This window comes from Mustela nigripes, chromosome 6, assembly GCF_022355385.1.
Source record: "Mustela nigripes isolate SB6536 chromosome 6, MUSNIG.SB6536, whole genome shotgun sequence".
Taxonomy (NCBI): domain Eukaryota; kingdom Metazoa; phylum Chordata; class Mammalia; order Carnivora; family Mustelidae; genus Mustela; species Mustela nigripes.
The window spans coordinates 55,782,469-55,798,969 of NC_081562.1; the positions used below are offsets into that span (position 1 = coordinate 55,782,469).

At 37.8% G+C, this 16,501-nt stretch overlaps 1 protein-coding gene across 1 annotated transcript in view; it reads left to right on the forward strand.

Moving 5' to 3' along the window:
- The window catches only part of CREBL2 (cAMP responsive element binding protein like 2), a 24,981-nt gene extending 9,021 nt beyond the window's left edge, over positions 1-15,960 (forward strand). The window contains exons 2-4 of the mRNA XM_059402634.1: positions 8,614-8,811; positions 10,225-10,369; positions 12,825-15,960. Coding sequence (XP_059258617.1) covers positions 8,614-8,811; positions 10,225-10,369; positions 12,825-12,829 — 348 coding nt within the window. The 3' untranslated portion in view covers positions 12,830-15,960. The remainder of the gene's footprint in view (positions 1-8,613; positions 8,812-10,224; positions 10,370-12,824) is intronic.
- Positions 15,961-16,501: the final 541 nt, after the last annotated feature.

A 16,501-nucleotide genomic window follows, 5' to 3' on the forward strand; every position in this document is an offset into this window, starting at 1 on the left:
CCCAGGTATCCATTAGCCTTGAATTTAAGTGCTTGTTGTTAGCTCCTGAAAAGCTACAAGTAGAATGATCCAAGAGTTTCTGGAATAGTATTTAATCTGGACACTGGAGCCTTCCTCATTTTAAGAAGGCCCTAAAGAGCACATAACTCCTCTTTCTATGAAAGTTGAACTTCTTGGGGCTCCTGAGTGGCTTAGTTTAGTGTCTGTCTTTGGCTCTGGTCATGATGCCAGGGTCCTATAAAGGTAGTAAAACTATGGAGGTAGTAAAAAGGTCAGTGGTTGCCAACATTTTGGGAGTGAGGGAGGAATAGGTGGAACATAGGATTTTTAGGGCAGTGAAAATATTCTGTATGATTCTGTAATGGTGGATACATGATATATGCATTTTTCAAACCCATAGAACTATATAACACAAAGAGTGAACCCTAATGTAGACTTTGGATTTATTAATAACATTGGCTTATCAATTGTAATGAATGTACTACACTAATGCAAGATGTTAATAATAGGGGACGCTGGAAGGGTGGAGGAAAAGGGGATATATGGGAACTCTGTACTTTTCTGCTTAATTTTTTGTAAACCTAAAAGAGCTCTAAAAAGCAAAGTATAGAGCACCTGGGTGGCTCAGTGGGTTAAGCTGATGCCTTCGGCTCGGGTCCTGATCCTAGAGTCGTAGGATCGAGTCTCGCTTCAGGCTCTCTGCTTTGGCAGGGAGCCTGCTTCCCCCCATCTCTCGCTGCCTGCCTCTCTGCCTACTGGTACTCTCTGTCAAATAAAAAAAAGCAAAGTATATTAATTTTAAATTTTCTCCCACTCTATGGGTTGACCTTAATGGTGTTTTGTTTGTTTATTTGTTTGTTTTAAAGATTTTATTTACTTATTTGACAGATCACAAGTAGGCAGAGAGGCAGGCGGGGGGGCGGGGAAGCAGGCTCCCTGCTGAGCAGAGAGCCTGACACAGGGCTCTATCCCAGGACCCTGAGATCATGACCTGAGCCAAAGGCAGAGGCTTGTCCCACTGAGCCACCCAGTTGCCTCTAATGGTGTTTTTTAAAGCATAAAATTTTTAATTTTGAAGTCCAGTTTATTTTTTCTTTTGTTGTATATACTTGTGATGTTATATCTAAGAATTCATGGCCTAATCCTTTTTTTTTTTTTTAAAGATTTTTTATTTATTTATTTGACAGAGATTACAAGTAGGGCAGAGAGGCAGGCAGAGAGAGAGAGAGAGGAGGAAGCAGGCTCCCTGCTGAGCAGAGAGCCCGATGCGGGACTCGATCCCAGGACCCTGAGATCACGACCCGAGCCGAAGGCAGTGGCTTAACCCACTGAGCCACCCAGGCGCCCCTTCATGGCCTAATCCAAGGGCACAAATTTATTTCTGTTTTCCTCTACAAGTTTTATAGGTTACATTTAGGGCTTTGTTTTATTTTGAGTTAATTTTTATATATGTCATGTTGTAGGAGTCCAGCTTAATTCTTTTGCTTGTAGATCCCAGTTGTTCCAGCACCATTTATTGAAAAGACTATTCTTTTCCCATTTCTCTATTGCTGTGGCACCTTACTGAAAATCAATTGATCATAAACGTAGGGGTTATTTCTGGATTCTCAGTTCTTTTTCATTGATATGTATGTTTACCCCTGTGCCATTGCCACACTATCTTGATTACTGTAGCTTTCTAATAAATTTTGAAATCAGAAAGCATAAGCCATTCCACTTTTGTTGTTTTTAAAGATTGGCTGTTTTGGGTCCCCGCATTTTCATATGAATTTTTTTTATTATATTGTCAATTTCTGCAAAAAGACAGCTGGGATTTTTTTTTTAAGTAATCTCTACACCCCACATGGGGCTCAAACTCAGGACTGCGAGATCAAGAGTCAAATGCTGTACCAAATGAGCCAGCCATGTGCCCCCAGTTGGGGTTTTGATAGGGATCATGTTGAATCTGTAGATCAATTAGGGGAGTATTGTCATCTTAACAATATAAAGTCTTCCAATCCATTAACATGGGATGTCTTTCTTTTTATTAGATCATTAGTTTCTTATAATGCTGTTTTGTGGTTTTCAGTGTATAAGTCTCACTTTAGGTATCAGGCTAATAATAATGGCAAATGTTCTTTTCTGGTTTTTTGGAAGAGTTTGTAAAGAATTAGTGTTAGTTCTTTAAATGTTTGGTAGAATTCACCAGTGAACTCACTTGGACCTGACCTTTTCTTTGTGGGAGATTTTCCAATTACTAATTCAATCTCTTTGTTATAGGACTTTTCAGATTTTCTATTTTTTCCTCTCAAGTCAGTTTTGTTACTTTGTATCTTTCTAGGAATTTGTCCATTTCTTCTAGGTTATCTAGATTTGGGCCTATAATTTTTCATGCTATCCCATGTAATCATTTTTATTTCTGTAAAATTGGTAGGGATGATGTCTACTAAAATCTGTCTTGATTTTATATTTTGGGTTGTTGTTTTCTTTTTTTTTTTTTTTTTTTTTTTTTTTTTTACTTTTATTTATTTACTCGAGAGAGAGAGCACAAGCAGGGGGATCAGAATCCCAATCCCAGGACCCTGGGACCATGATCCAAGCCAAAGGCAGATACTTAACTGCCTGAGCCACCCAAGCACCTCTTGATTTTAGTATTTTAAATGTTTTCTCTTGAACAGTTTAGCCCAAGTTTTGTTGATTTTGCTGATCTTTTTGAAGAACCCACTTTTGGTTTCATTGACTTTCTCTGTTGTTTTGCTCTCCTCTATTTTGTTTATGTCTGCTCCGATATTTGTTATTTCCTTCCACCAGCTTGCTTTGGGGTTAACTTGCTCTTCTTTTTCTAGTTTCTTAAGGTGGAAAGTTATGTTATTGATTTCAATTCTTCTTTTTTAGTTTAGGCATTTAGAGCTCCCTTTGAGCACTGCGTTAGGTGGATCTCATCACATTTTGGTATATTGGGTTTTCCTTTTCATTCACTTCAAAGTTGTTTTCTCTTTTCCCTTGTGATCTCTTCTTTTTTTTTTTTTTAAGATTTTTATTTATTTATTTGACAGATCACAAGTAGGCAGAGAAGGAGGCAGAGAGGGTGGGGGGAAGCAGGCTCCTTGCTGAGCAGAGAGCCTGATGTGGGGCTGTATCCCAGGACTCTGGGATCATGACCTGAGCCGAAGGCAGAGGCTTTAACCCACTGAGCCACCCTGGTGCCCCTTGTGATCTCTTCTTTGACCCAGTCATTATTGAGGAACATCTTTAGTTTTTTTATCTGCTGTATTTATTAAATAATAATTGCTGTATACTGAGATAGAATTATATGACGGTCCTTAGTGCTTACTTTCTAAAAATAACATCTAGTTTTAGCTTGTCTGAATGGAGAAAATATTAAAACAACAACAAAAAACAAGTAGTTAACAGAAAAGTAGGATCTTCACTCTTACTTGCTTATAATAAATAGACTTGAACCTTTTTAACATATAATGAAGACAAACTTGGTATTGCAAAAGCCCTACTGAAATTTAACATCTCTGCTATCCTCCTTTGTGTAATAAATTCTCTGTGCAGAGTAAGAAAAAAATCAATGGCTAGTAAGTTTGTTCATGAGGAGGGCTAGGGATACAAGCTTTCTGAGTGTTTCCCTTGGGACTTTATATTTCTGGCTCACAAATGTGTTTGGGGCTGGGGGAGAAGTAAAAGGGGTAGTAGATAAAGCTAAATTTTATATTACTTTCATAGTTTTCTTTGGCATTTGTGTTGGAGCATAAAAATCAGTATGTTTACTTAGCCACATTAATACACTTCCTTACAAAAGAAATACGATAGAGCAAGGGGACAATGTGGTAATCACTGAGTTTGTGAAAACTTTATGAAACATTGGCAAGGACGATTTTTGGCCCAGAGACATTTGGGAGGAATTCGTGAGGTTGATTTCAGTTTTAGTTTCTGGTTCCTTCTATTAATTTCTCCTAACTGTCCCCTAATCATTATGGCTTATGAAATACATGAAATTAAGTTGCTAAAGCAACTAGTATACCAATCCATATTTGTATAATACCTTTTTCTTTTCCTTTTTTTTTTCTTAAGATTTTATTTATTTATTTGACAGACAGAGATCACAAGTAGGTAGAGAGGCAGGCAGAGCGAGAGGAGGAAGCAGGCTCCCTGCGGAGCAGAGAGCCCGATGTGGGGCTCTATCCCAGGACTCTGGGATCATGACCCGAGCCCAAGGCAGAGGCTTTAACCACCGAACCACCCAGGTGCTCCTCCTTTAAAAAAAAAAAAAAAAGATTTTATGTATTTTGAGCAAGAGAGTGTATGAGTGGGGGGAGGGGCAGAGAGAGAGAGAGAGAGAATCTCAAGCAAACTCTGTACTGAGCATGGAGCCTGATGTGGGGCTTGATCCCACAACTCTGAGATCATGACCTGAGCTGAGATCAAGAGTTGGGCACTTATGGGAAAACTGGACAGCTATATGTAGAAGAATGAAACTCGACCATTCTCTTACACCATACACAAAGATAAACTCAAAATGAATAAAAGACCTCAACGTGAGACAGGAATCCGTCAGAATCCTAGAGGAGAACAGGGATCTCCAGTAATCTCTTCGATATCAGCCACAACAACTTCTTTCAAGATATGTCTCAAAAGGCAAAGGAAACAAAAGCGAAAATGAACTTTTGGGACTTCATCAGAATCAAAAGCTTCTGCACAGCAAAGGAAACAGTCAAGAAAACAAAGAGGCAACTCACGGAATGGGAGAAGATATTTGCAAATGACAGTACAGACAAAAGGTTGATATCCAGGATCTATAAAGAACTCCTCAAATTAAACACACACAAAATAGACGATCATATCAAAAAATGGGCAGAAGATAGGAACAGACACTTCTCCAATGAAGACATACAAATGACTATCAGACACATGAAAAAATGTTCATCATCACTAGCCCTCAGAGAGATTCAAATTAAAACCACATTGAGATATCACCTTACACCAGTTAGAATGGCCAAAATTAGCAAGACAGGAAACAACATGTGTTGGAGGGGATGTGGAGAAAGGGGAACCCTCTTCCACTGTTGGTGGGAATGCCAGTTGGTGCAGCTTCTTTGGAGAACAGTGTGGAGATTCCTCAAGAAATTAAAAATAGAACTTCCCTATGACCCTGCAATTGCACTCCTGGGTACTTACCCCAAAGATACAGATGTAGTGAAAAGAAGGGCCATCTGTACCACAATGTTTATAGCAGCAATGGCCACTGTCGCCAAACTGTGGAAAGAACCAAGATGCCCTTCAAAGGACGATTGGATAAGGAAGATGTGGTCCATATACACTATGGAGTATTATGCTTCCATCAGAAAGGACGAATACCCAACTTTTGTAGGCAACATGGACGGAACTGGAAGAGATGATGCTGAGTGAAATCAGTCAAGCAGAGAGAGTCAATTATCATATGGTTTCACTTATTTGTGGAGCATAACAAATAGCATGGAGGACATGGGGAGTTAGAGAGGAGAAAGGAGTTGGGGGAAATTGGAAGGGGAGGTGAACCATGAGAGACTCTGGACTCTGAAAAACAATCTGAGGGTTTTGAAGGGGCGGGAGGTGGGAGGTTGGGGTACTAGGTGGTGGGTATTATAGAGGGCACGGATTGCATGGAGCACTGGGGGTGGTGCAAAAATAATGAATACTGTTGTGCTGAAAATAAATAAAAAATAAATTAAAAAAAAAAGTTGGGCACTTAACCAACTGAGCCACCCATGTGTCCCTGTATAATACCTTTTTCTTTATAAAATGCTCTTATGCTTAAGATTCCCAGTAATCCAGGGTGCCTGGGTGGCTCAGTGGGTTAAGCCTCTGCCTTCAGCTCAGATCATGATCTCAGGATCCTGGGATCAAGCCCTGCATTAGGCTCTCTGCTCAGCAGGGAGCCTGCTTCCCCCTTTCTCTCTGCCTGCCTCTCTGCCTACTTGTAATATCTCTCTGTGACAAATGAATAAATAAAATCTTTGGGAAAAAAAAAAAAGATTCCCAGTAATCCTTTAATGTACCTGAGTCTTGAAAACTGGTACACTAATCAGATTTTAGCTGGCATCCAAAGCCAAAAATTCAGTCTACCATTGAGGAAAATTAAACTAAGGAAGTGGTGGTTATGTGGTTTTAATGTAATTTTACAGGAGGGGACATAAAATACAGGAACCCTGGATTTATTCACTAGGCCTTTCTAATTAAAAAAGAAAGGAATAAAATAATATTACTACCATGAAAACTAAACAAAGGGTTATAACTGTTTTTGGGTTTTTATGACTGTGTGAGGTTTACAAAATCAGTCAAGTCTCTAAAGTACACTGTGTCCTCTTTCTGGTTTCTCAAAGGCAGCCTCTCCTGAATTAATTAAAAACAAATATATGAGATATTAGATTACAGTGTTGTGTTATTGTTGATTGAGTTCACTATGTAGAGAATAGATGTGTTTACCATTTATTTTACTATAGACCTGAATTTATGCTGTAAATATGTTCCTTTTTAAAAACTGTAGTAATAGCAAATATACTTTATTTCAATGTAAGATGATTTCAAAATATTTCATTAAAACTGCAGTTTCCTGAAGCGTATATTATTATATTGGAATAAAAACATGATAATGCATAGTATAAAAAGCTTTAAGAGACCTGTATTTTTTTTTTTTTAAGAGAAAAAGTGCTTGGGGGTTGGGGGGCAAGAGGGAGTGGCAAAGGGAGAGGGAGAGAGAAGCAAACTCCTTGCTGAGCACAGAGCCCATGCAGAGCTCAATCCCAGGACCCTGAGATCATGACCTGAGCTGAAATCGAGTTGAACACTTAATCGACTGAGCCACCCAGGCACCCCTAAAAGACCTGTTTTTGAAAAGTTGGAACTAATTTGGGAGTAGTACTGAATCAACTAGCTTTACCACAGTGGTGGAAAGCAAGGTTTTTTCCCCAGAGCCCTGGAGTATTCAGCCTCACTTCAGAACCACCCTGTAAAAATGCGTGCTGTAGTGGTTAACCGTCCAACATGTTACCACCCAGCATCTGGTAAATGTGGCTGATTCATATGTACAGTTTGGTTTTCCACCTAACCATTATACTTAGTAATGAGCTGATCTTTATAGGGTACTGGATGTTGTTGGTGTCTGATAGTAATAGTGATTTTCAAACAAACTAATGAGAGTTTTTATAGCCACGTGAATATTGAATTTGAGTTTCGTTACCTGATAAAGTTGCTACTTTATTGCAATGATTTGTCAGTGTTTGAGTTTTGTATCTTCTCTTTAACAATTGCCTTTTAAAGCCTCAGCAATATTCCTTTCAGAATACTGAAGTTGTGACATTTTTATTCCCTGAGGGTAATTTTCAGAAAGAACTAGGCATCATTCAGAACCTCATCAGATAAAGTAGATAATCTGAGGCAGACTGTGTTGTAGCTTCTAAGAAACTAGTTCTAAAAGCACTTTACCGAAAAGCTTGTTCATTGTAATAAATGTAACCCCTTTCAAGGTAATTGCTTTCAAGAAAATTTATTTGATGTTCAAGTTCAGGTTGATGTATTTAAAAATTCATCACATTTAGCTCATAGTTATGTGTGATATAAGAACTTGGGGAGGTTCCAAAACTAAACAAGGAAGATTAAATTACTTTGTCTGTCACCAAAAAATTGTGCCTATACAGGAAAATGAGTAACAGAGATATTGAAAAGATGTCATATGACTAGTGGGAGCAGGTAGAAATCTCCTGAGACAGTCTAGGGTTATAATTATACGCTTCTAAAGGCAGGAGAGAATTATCCCGAGGATGTCAGGGACTTCCGTGTGTTCCTTTGGACTCGATAAACTTGAAGAGGGAAGTCATAGCCAAATTGCTAAGGATACATATTTATAAATAAATAAGTTAATGAAAAAAAATATATATATATATAACATAGGGCACTTGGGTGGCTCAGTTGGTTAAGTTTCTGCCTTAGGCTCAGGTCATGATTTCAGGGTCCTGGGGTCAAATCCCACATCTAACTCTCTGCTCAGAGTAGCAAGCTTCCCACCAAGCAGGGAGCACAGTGTGGGGGCTCCACCCCAAGACCCTAGGATCATGACCTGAGCCAAGTGCAGATGATTAACAGTTGAGCCACACAGACGTCCCCCCCCCATTGGTATTTTAACAAATATTGTCTCTTCTATGTGTTGTTTTTTAATGTCGAGATCACACTGAACTAAGAATTTTAAATATTGATTTTTTTTTACTTACTATTTTCTCAAGTCAATAAAAATTCCATGTAAACAAAGTATTTAGTGGCAGTCTTTTAGATTTTAGTATCCAGCTACATATGGTTCATAAAGTTTCCTGTTAAACTACTTAAAGATTGTTATTGAAGAAATAATAAAACTTAGAGTATTTCTTCTCTCACACTCATGATATCAAGAGTATCAGAAAAAAAAAAAACAAAAAACAAACAAAAAACAGGAAGCAAAGAGTCCTAAGGCATTTCATGGGATTATGCTTTCTAAGTTTCATAGGTTTCATTTATTACTTGTAAATGTTTTCCTTACTAATAATATGCAGCCATAGTCACTTTCCTAGAAACAGAACTAAGAGGAAAAAAAATGGTTTCTTTTTTCTCTTGCTGAAGGTGGTTGGAGGGAAAGTAAAGAAGCCCGGCAAACGTGGTCGGAAGCCAGCCAAAATTGACTTGAAGGCAAAACTTGAGAGGAGCCGGCAGAGTGCAAGAGAATGCCGAGCTAGGAAAAAATTAAGATACCAGTATTTGGAAGAGTTGGTATCCAGTCGGGAAAGAGCCATATGTGCCCTCAGAGAGGAACTGGAAATGGTAAGAAAGTCTACCAATAAACACATGAAAAAATCAACCTAAGCTTAGCAAATTAAAGTATGGAGATACCAATTTTCATGTATCCACTTGACAAATCTGGGAAAGAAATCTGTTAGCCAGGAGGTAGGCAAGTAAGCATTTTCGCACAGTGCTGGTGGAAGCAGAATGTACAAGACTGTTTCTCTGAGGGACTGTTCATGAAAGAAAAAAATGGAAAATAACCCAAATGTACAAGAATAGGAGATTTTTTAATGGCTGCAAAGTAGCCAACATTCAGATATTGGACTACTTTGCAGCCATTAAAAAAAATCATGATGCACATATATATTTACTGCTATAGAAAGGCATTCACAATATATGGCTAAGTGGAAAAGGCAATATAGCAGTATTTAACAATATGCATTGTATACCATTTGTATTTCATATTTATTCACCATGTTTCATTCATTCATTAAGACTTTGGGTGATGAATGTTAAAGAGAAGATGAAATGTTAAAGAGAATGGAAATCTCATTACTATGACCTCAAGGGAGGAGGTGACAGGTTGGAGAAGAGAGAATACTACTATGATCATTACAAAACTGGGACAGGCTACTATCTCAGCATTTTAAAAGGCAAGACATAAGGTTGGGTCCTGAAGAGAATCCAGATAGATTTAAAAAATATATGTATATTGAATTTGACTTATGCTATAAATTATTTCTCACGCTCTGCAGTGTAAACCACTTGAGGGCATAGCCTTTGAACTGACTAATCTTTGTATATCCCCAAAGTCCGTAGTATACATTTCAGTAGAAAGTAGACATTCAGTGAATGTTTATGAAAGAGAACGGAAATTACAGAATTATTTATTTTAGGAATGGAAATGATAATGTGATAGTTAGCAAAAAGAGAAGGATCCTAATTAGTGGCACACTGTGGGGAGATGTTCTTTTCACTAGAGGGTCCTTCTTTTTTTTTTTTTTTAAAGATTTTATTTATTTATCAGAGAGGGGGGGTGGAGAGAGAGCACAGGCAGACAGAATAGCAGGCAGAGGCAGAGGGAGAAGCAGGCTCCCTGCCAAGCAAGGAGCCCGACGTGGGACTCGATCCCAGGACGCTGGGATCATGACCTGAGCCGAAGGCAGCTGCTTAACCAACTGAGCCACCCAGGCGTCCCAAGAGGGACCTTCTAAATCTGAATGCTACTCCAGTGTATCACAAGAAGAATCATCAGCAGTTGCCTACCCTCTTCTGAAAGATGGCAGGCCTTATACATGTCCTCCGTGGGAAACAGGAAATATGGTGGAGGGCAGGATTCCCAGCAGCCAGTTTGACCTCTAGTTATGGAAATTACTACTTCTAGGATTTCCACCAGTGGTTCCTGAACTCTGACTAGTAAAATTTTACTTAAATATATTTTACATATTTCAGTACAAGCAGTGGTGCATGGCAATGGACCAAGGAAAAATCCCTTCTGAAATCAAGGCCCTACTCACTGGAGAAGAGCAAAGCAAATCTCAGCAGAACTCAAGCAGGCACACAAAAGCTGGGAAGACAGACGCTAATAGCAATTCCTGTGAGTACAATGAGGGGGAGTGTTTATATTTAGAGGAGCATCTTCAGGTAGGGTTTCCATTGACCTCTTTCCTTGGTATATCATTAAATAAAATGTTGATGTCATTTGTAATACATTAATAGCAAGTGAAATAGTGTTAGATTCTAAATACTGAAGTGAATTTTACATGGGATCTATGAAGAGCAACTGCTAAATGTATGGAAGAATTTTAAAGTAGACTTAGCCCATAAATGGGAGTATACCATTCCAGTTATTGTTGGTAATAATGCCTTTTATTTGTATTTTGATTTACAGCTTACAAAACACTTTCACTTATATTTATCTTGTTTTTCCTCCAATGTTTGTGTTAAGATTACTTTTTATTTTATAGATGAAGAAATAGCAGAGGAGGGCGCCTGGGTGGCTCAGTTGGTTGAGCTACTGCCTTCAGCTCAGGTCATGATCCTGGAGTCCCAGGTTGGCAGGGTGTCTTCTTCTTCTCTGACCTTCCCCCTCTCATTCTCTCTCTCTCAAATAAAATCTTAAAAAAAAAAAAAAAAAAAGCAGAGGAGTTGGATAAGGCACCCAAGGTCACACAGCCCTAATGGGAAAACCTGTCTTCACCTAGTCCAAACTCTATCTAGTACAGTAGCCCATCACTGTAGGATTATTTTTAATTATGGTGAAATTTACATAACAAACATTTTAAAGTAATAATTCAGAAATATTTGGTACATTCACAGTATTGTACAATCACCACTTCTATGTAGTTACAAAGCATTTTATCACCCCTAAAGAAAATCCCGAATTCATTAAACAGTTACTTGTTATTCCATCCCTCCCGCCCTTGGCAACTGTGAATTTACCTTCTGTCTCTGTGGAGTTACCTATTCTGGATAAATTTCATGTAAATGGAAACATACAGCATGAGATTTTCTGTATCTGGCCTCTTTTCAGCTAGCATGATGTTTTCAAGCTTCATCCACATTATAGCATATACTCGTCCTTTTTACATTTTGTGGCTATATAATATTCCAGTGTGTATGTATATAATAATTGATTTATTTATTGGTCTATTGACATTTGATTCTCCCTTTTGGTTATTGTGAACAGTATGCTTTGAAACACGACCAGACAAGTATGTGTTTGAGTACTTGTTTTCAATTCTTTGGGTTATACACCTAGAAGGAGAATTGCTGGGTCATATGGTAACTCCACATTTAACTTTTAGAGGAACCACTGTTTTCCACAGTAGCTGAAATATGCTGCATTCCTACCAGTAAGATAGGAAGCTTTCCATTTCTCTACATCTTGCCTGTGCCTTTTGTTTTCCATTTTTAAAAACTACAGCCTTCCTAAGATGTGAAGTAGTATCTGATTGTGGTATTGATTTGCATTTCCCTGAAGACTAATGGTGCCGAGCATCTCTTCTTGTGCTTCATGACCATTTGTATATCTTCTCTAAAGAAATGTCGTAAGTCCCTTGCCCACATTTTAATTGAGTTGTTTTTCATTTTGTTGTTGAGTTGTAAGAGTTCTTTATATATTCTAGGTTCTAGACCTTTATCAGAAATATTTTGCAGATATTTCTCTCATTGTATAGGTTGTCTTTTAACATTCTTGATAGTGTCCTATTAAGAATGCACGAAACATTGAAATTTTGTTGAAGTCCAGTTTATCTGTTTTTTTCTTTTGTTGTTCATGCTTTGTCATGTGTAACAATCCATTGCTAAATCCAAGGTCATGAAGACTTACCCCTATGTTTTATTCTAAGAGTTTTATGGTTTTAGCTCTTATATTTTAGCTCATTGATCCATTTTGAATTTATTTTCTATATGGTGTGAGGTAGAGGTCCAGTTGAATTCTTTTGCATGTGAATATCCAGTAGTTCCAGCTCTATTTGTTGATGAGACCAGGAAGATTTAGTAATGAAGATGTATGGATTGGTTTCTTTGTCATTGTGACTGCTTTGGGAGCACTTGTAACAGTTTTAAAAGTATGTTATAAACTTTTTATCTTTTAAAATTTTTTTAAAGTTTTTTGTTTGTTTGTTTGTTTGTTTTGAGAGAGAGAGAGAATGGGGGGAGGGGTAGGAGGGAGGAAGAGGGACAAACATACCCTGCATTCATTGCAGAGCCTGATGCAGGGCTCAGTCTCAGGACCCTGAGATCACCACTTGAGCCAAACTAAGAGTCGGCCACCCAACCAACTAAGCCACCCAGATACCCCTCTTTTAAAATATTTTTATGAAATTGAAGGGCTTGCTTTTTGTTAGCCTTTCTTAGGTGAGGTAACATTTGCCTTAATTTAAATTGAATTAATGAAAAAAAACCCAGATCAGCTCAGTTTCCTTTCAATACCTATTTTTAAAAAGCCTTTCTCCATAGATACTAAACAAACAAAATGTATTTTAAAACAGATTAACCAAGCTTCATTGACTTGCAAGCATTCTTACATTGGTAACTTTATCTTTCAGGGTGAAGATTTTATAAAATGACAAGTCACTGATTGAAGCCAATACTTTATCCTATGGAGGATGAATGAGCAAGATTGTACTTCTTGGCTCCATTTACTACCTACTGCTCAGTAGTCATCTCTGTAAATCTGCAATTTCTACCAAAATGTGTGATCATAGATCCCAAAGGATTTTGCTTTAACTTTCAACACTTAGAAAATTTATAAACATTCAGACCTGTTCTGGTTGCCTTTGCCACCCATGGCATTGAACATGTTGCAATGCTTGAAAACACAGGAGTAGAGAGAAGTGGGTGAAGATTGTATTTTTGCACCTTAACTCTACATTGCTTTATTGGTTAATTTATATTCTTTCCATGTATTTCATGTCATTGTATGTGTATGTGTGTGTAGGTGTGTCACCTTCTTTTATGTTTTTGACTGCCCTACAAAGAGAAACCAAATGGGCTGATTACCAAGTTCTCAGCCTTTATGGACCGAATCTTATTTGTTTCTATTTACTTGAGTAATGTTTATTTTCTGCATGAACCATGATTTCTCCTGTGAGCCATTCCAGCATAAGCTGTGAATATGTATTAACAAATATATACATTTCTATTTTTATAATCCATAATGATATGCCTGTTTTAAATAATGTACATGTTAACAAAATCCATCAGGAAAGCCCCCAAGACAGCGTCTGTTTAAAATTTTTGTTGCTGTCTTCTCAAACTATATTTATAAAAGTTTGCTAGGGCCTAGTCCATACTTGGAGAATAATTAGTCAAATTTTATTTTTAAGCAAGAAGTAACCTTTTAGGCATTTCAGCAGCAGACATCCTCTTGACAACCTAGAATATGTATGTATGTACGTATATATGTATGTGTTTCTATCGTATGTCTGTATATGTATGTGGGGAGGGTAGGAGTGAATGTTCACACACATTGCCTTGTGTAGTCAACTAACTCGGAGTATTTTCCTAAAGAAAATAGGATGAAATTAGCTGCTGAGATCGAGTTTCTGCCTCAAGAGATCTGGAACAAACCGAGGGAGAAATTGTTAGTAGATCTAATGGCTGTAGGCATAACCAGAACACTTAGTTTCTTCCCTGACATGAGTTTCCGCAGGAAAATGTTCTGAGCCAGGAAGAAACACACTATGGGTGTGCATCTGGTTTGGCCCTGACGGCACCTCCGCTCTGGAGTGAAGCCGTGAGCTGGAGTTGTGCACAGCAGGCGGCTAGTGGGCCAGGCAGGAGGGGCACAAGGCCAGAATGGTTCTTTGCAGTTCCTGTCACAGCTCCATTTACTTTCTTCTTGACTACCAGAGTGATGGTTGAGGAATCAAGCTCATCATATTCTGCAAGTAGACTAGGAATCTTTCATTTTCCTCACTGAGACACTTTATCACTCTCTTCTCTTTCCCATAGTTAAATCAGGAACTGTGTTCTCTGTTGCTGCTAAATTATAATTGTTCTTAGCTCTAATGAAGCAAATATCTGGCTTCTGAACAGTATGTTTTGTTATGAAATGGCAGTCTAAGAGGAGGCATCATCGTCTAGACTGTGGGGTGGAACAAAAGATGGACCACGTAGTGTCAGATTACAAGGTACTCTCCCCCCTTCTCTTAGGCCACATGTTTGAATGAAGTGCTTCCCTTTAGCCTGAGTTCCTGAAGATCTCTTGTGGGTAGATTGCAAACTCAGATCTAGTCTAGTCCTGTGTGACTACTGATATACCACTAGCCCAGCCTGTTGGGTCTCTCTGTGTTTCGGAGGACTGGGGGTTTAAGAGTATTTAATGTCTTTTTAGGATCACAAATATAGATAGATTAAAGATTGTTAATATTCAGACCTTCAGAATTTAAGTGTTTTAAATATAGTGTTCAGATTGTAATGGGTATGTTTTTGCCATCTGGTCTACTCAAGTGTATATTTTTATTTAGCAAAACAGCCCAAGATTTACTCTGTGTTGCTTTGTTCAGTACCTTTTGAATTCCCCAGAAGAGTTGTTTTCAAAGCAAACATTCCAAAATGAATGTGGCTCTTCAATGGAATGTCTCCATTGTGCTTGAAGTATTTCTTCTCTGGTTGTAACGTTAAATTACAAGGTCATTTGAGCTACCCTCCCCCCTCACCCCTAGTATCTTTATAAGAGCAGTGACTTTGTCCTCAGGTAGAGGATGTGTAATTTGGGATGACAGTAAATTACAGCTTACTGAGTTTATTCCTAAACCGATCTTTTTGGTATTTTAAAGTAGATCATACCAAGAGAAAGTTCCTTGGTCTTAAAAAGGAATGTTTTGATTGCTTTGGGTATTGTGCTGGCTGCACGCTTTGGCCACTTGAAGCATGTTAATAAATGTCACTGATTAAAACAGCTGGAGCATTTCTTTTCCCATTCCAGTTAAGAAGCAGCATACTGAAACCGTAGCATCTCTCCCTCTCTGTAATGACAGCACCCAGGCTGAGAGAGAACAGAGGAGGGTGAGAGAATCGGTAAGCTCTGTCCCTGTGGCATCAGTGCTATTCTCTGTGCTCCCTGAGTAAAGAGAGTAATGTTTTCTTTTTCTTTCTCTTTTCCCCCCCAAAGAAAGGAAGGTAAGGGGAAAATACCTATTTGTGTATTCAGACCAGTCATATTCTGTCATTAACTTAGCATAGACCTGCCACATAGTAGAACAACTGAACATAATAGGGAATAAGTTTGACCAGGTCAAGTTTTAGAATATAGCTGACATTCTTAAAATTTTTTTTCCTATTTTATCTAAAAGCTGTCTGTTGCATCTAAATCAGAATCTGTCTTACTGCAGCAAATTCATATCACCATGTACCAGCTAGTTGACAGTATTTATCAGCATCACCGTTTAGCATTTTACTTCATCATCTTTGAATTATGATAGACTTGATTTGGCTCATTGCAAAAAGCATAGGTTTAAACTGGAGCTAGCTTTAGTTAAAATAAAGGCAAAAAAAATTTAAAAACATAAATACTTTATTTCACCGAAATCAGTTGCATATTATCAATTACATATTTAGTTTTAAAAGAGAGGAAGATTATTAATCCACATGGTATTTGGGGGTGTTGAGGGAATTTTTCTTTCTCTGAAGAGCATTGTACAATTATATTTTTATGAAAAATAAAATATCTTCACCAGAGACATCTCAAATGGTCTGTTTTACAATATTGAAGTAATATCCATGTTAGCACAGAGTAGTAAAAAGAGTGAGATTTAAGCAGAAGAACTGGTCTTGGGTCATTTTCTGAGTCACCTTGAAATCATTTACCTCTTAGTCTGTTTCTCATCTTTAAGAAAGGGGAAGATAACTTTCACAGAGTAATTTGCAGGCTAAATAGGAGTTATGAGCAACTTCTTCTTAATGAGTAAAGAACTATATTAAATTTAAAATAGTCACATATGCCTGAGTTTGTCTATTGTTAGAATTTAAATCACTGAAGGTAATTATTTTATTTAATGAGCTGGAATTTAAACATGGAGGGTTGTAGGTATCACATTTCTGAAATCTTTTTAGCTTCATCATTATGTCTATCCCTGGACTGTTAGAGTTGGAAGCCATTTTTAGCAATAATAGCCTTCTGTTAATTAAGCTAATTTTAAGAATAATTAGTGTTCTAACTGGTAATAATCCTATAATCTGCATAAAGCAGGTTTTCAGGCTGCTAGGTAACTTGGTTCTC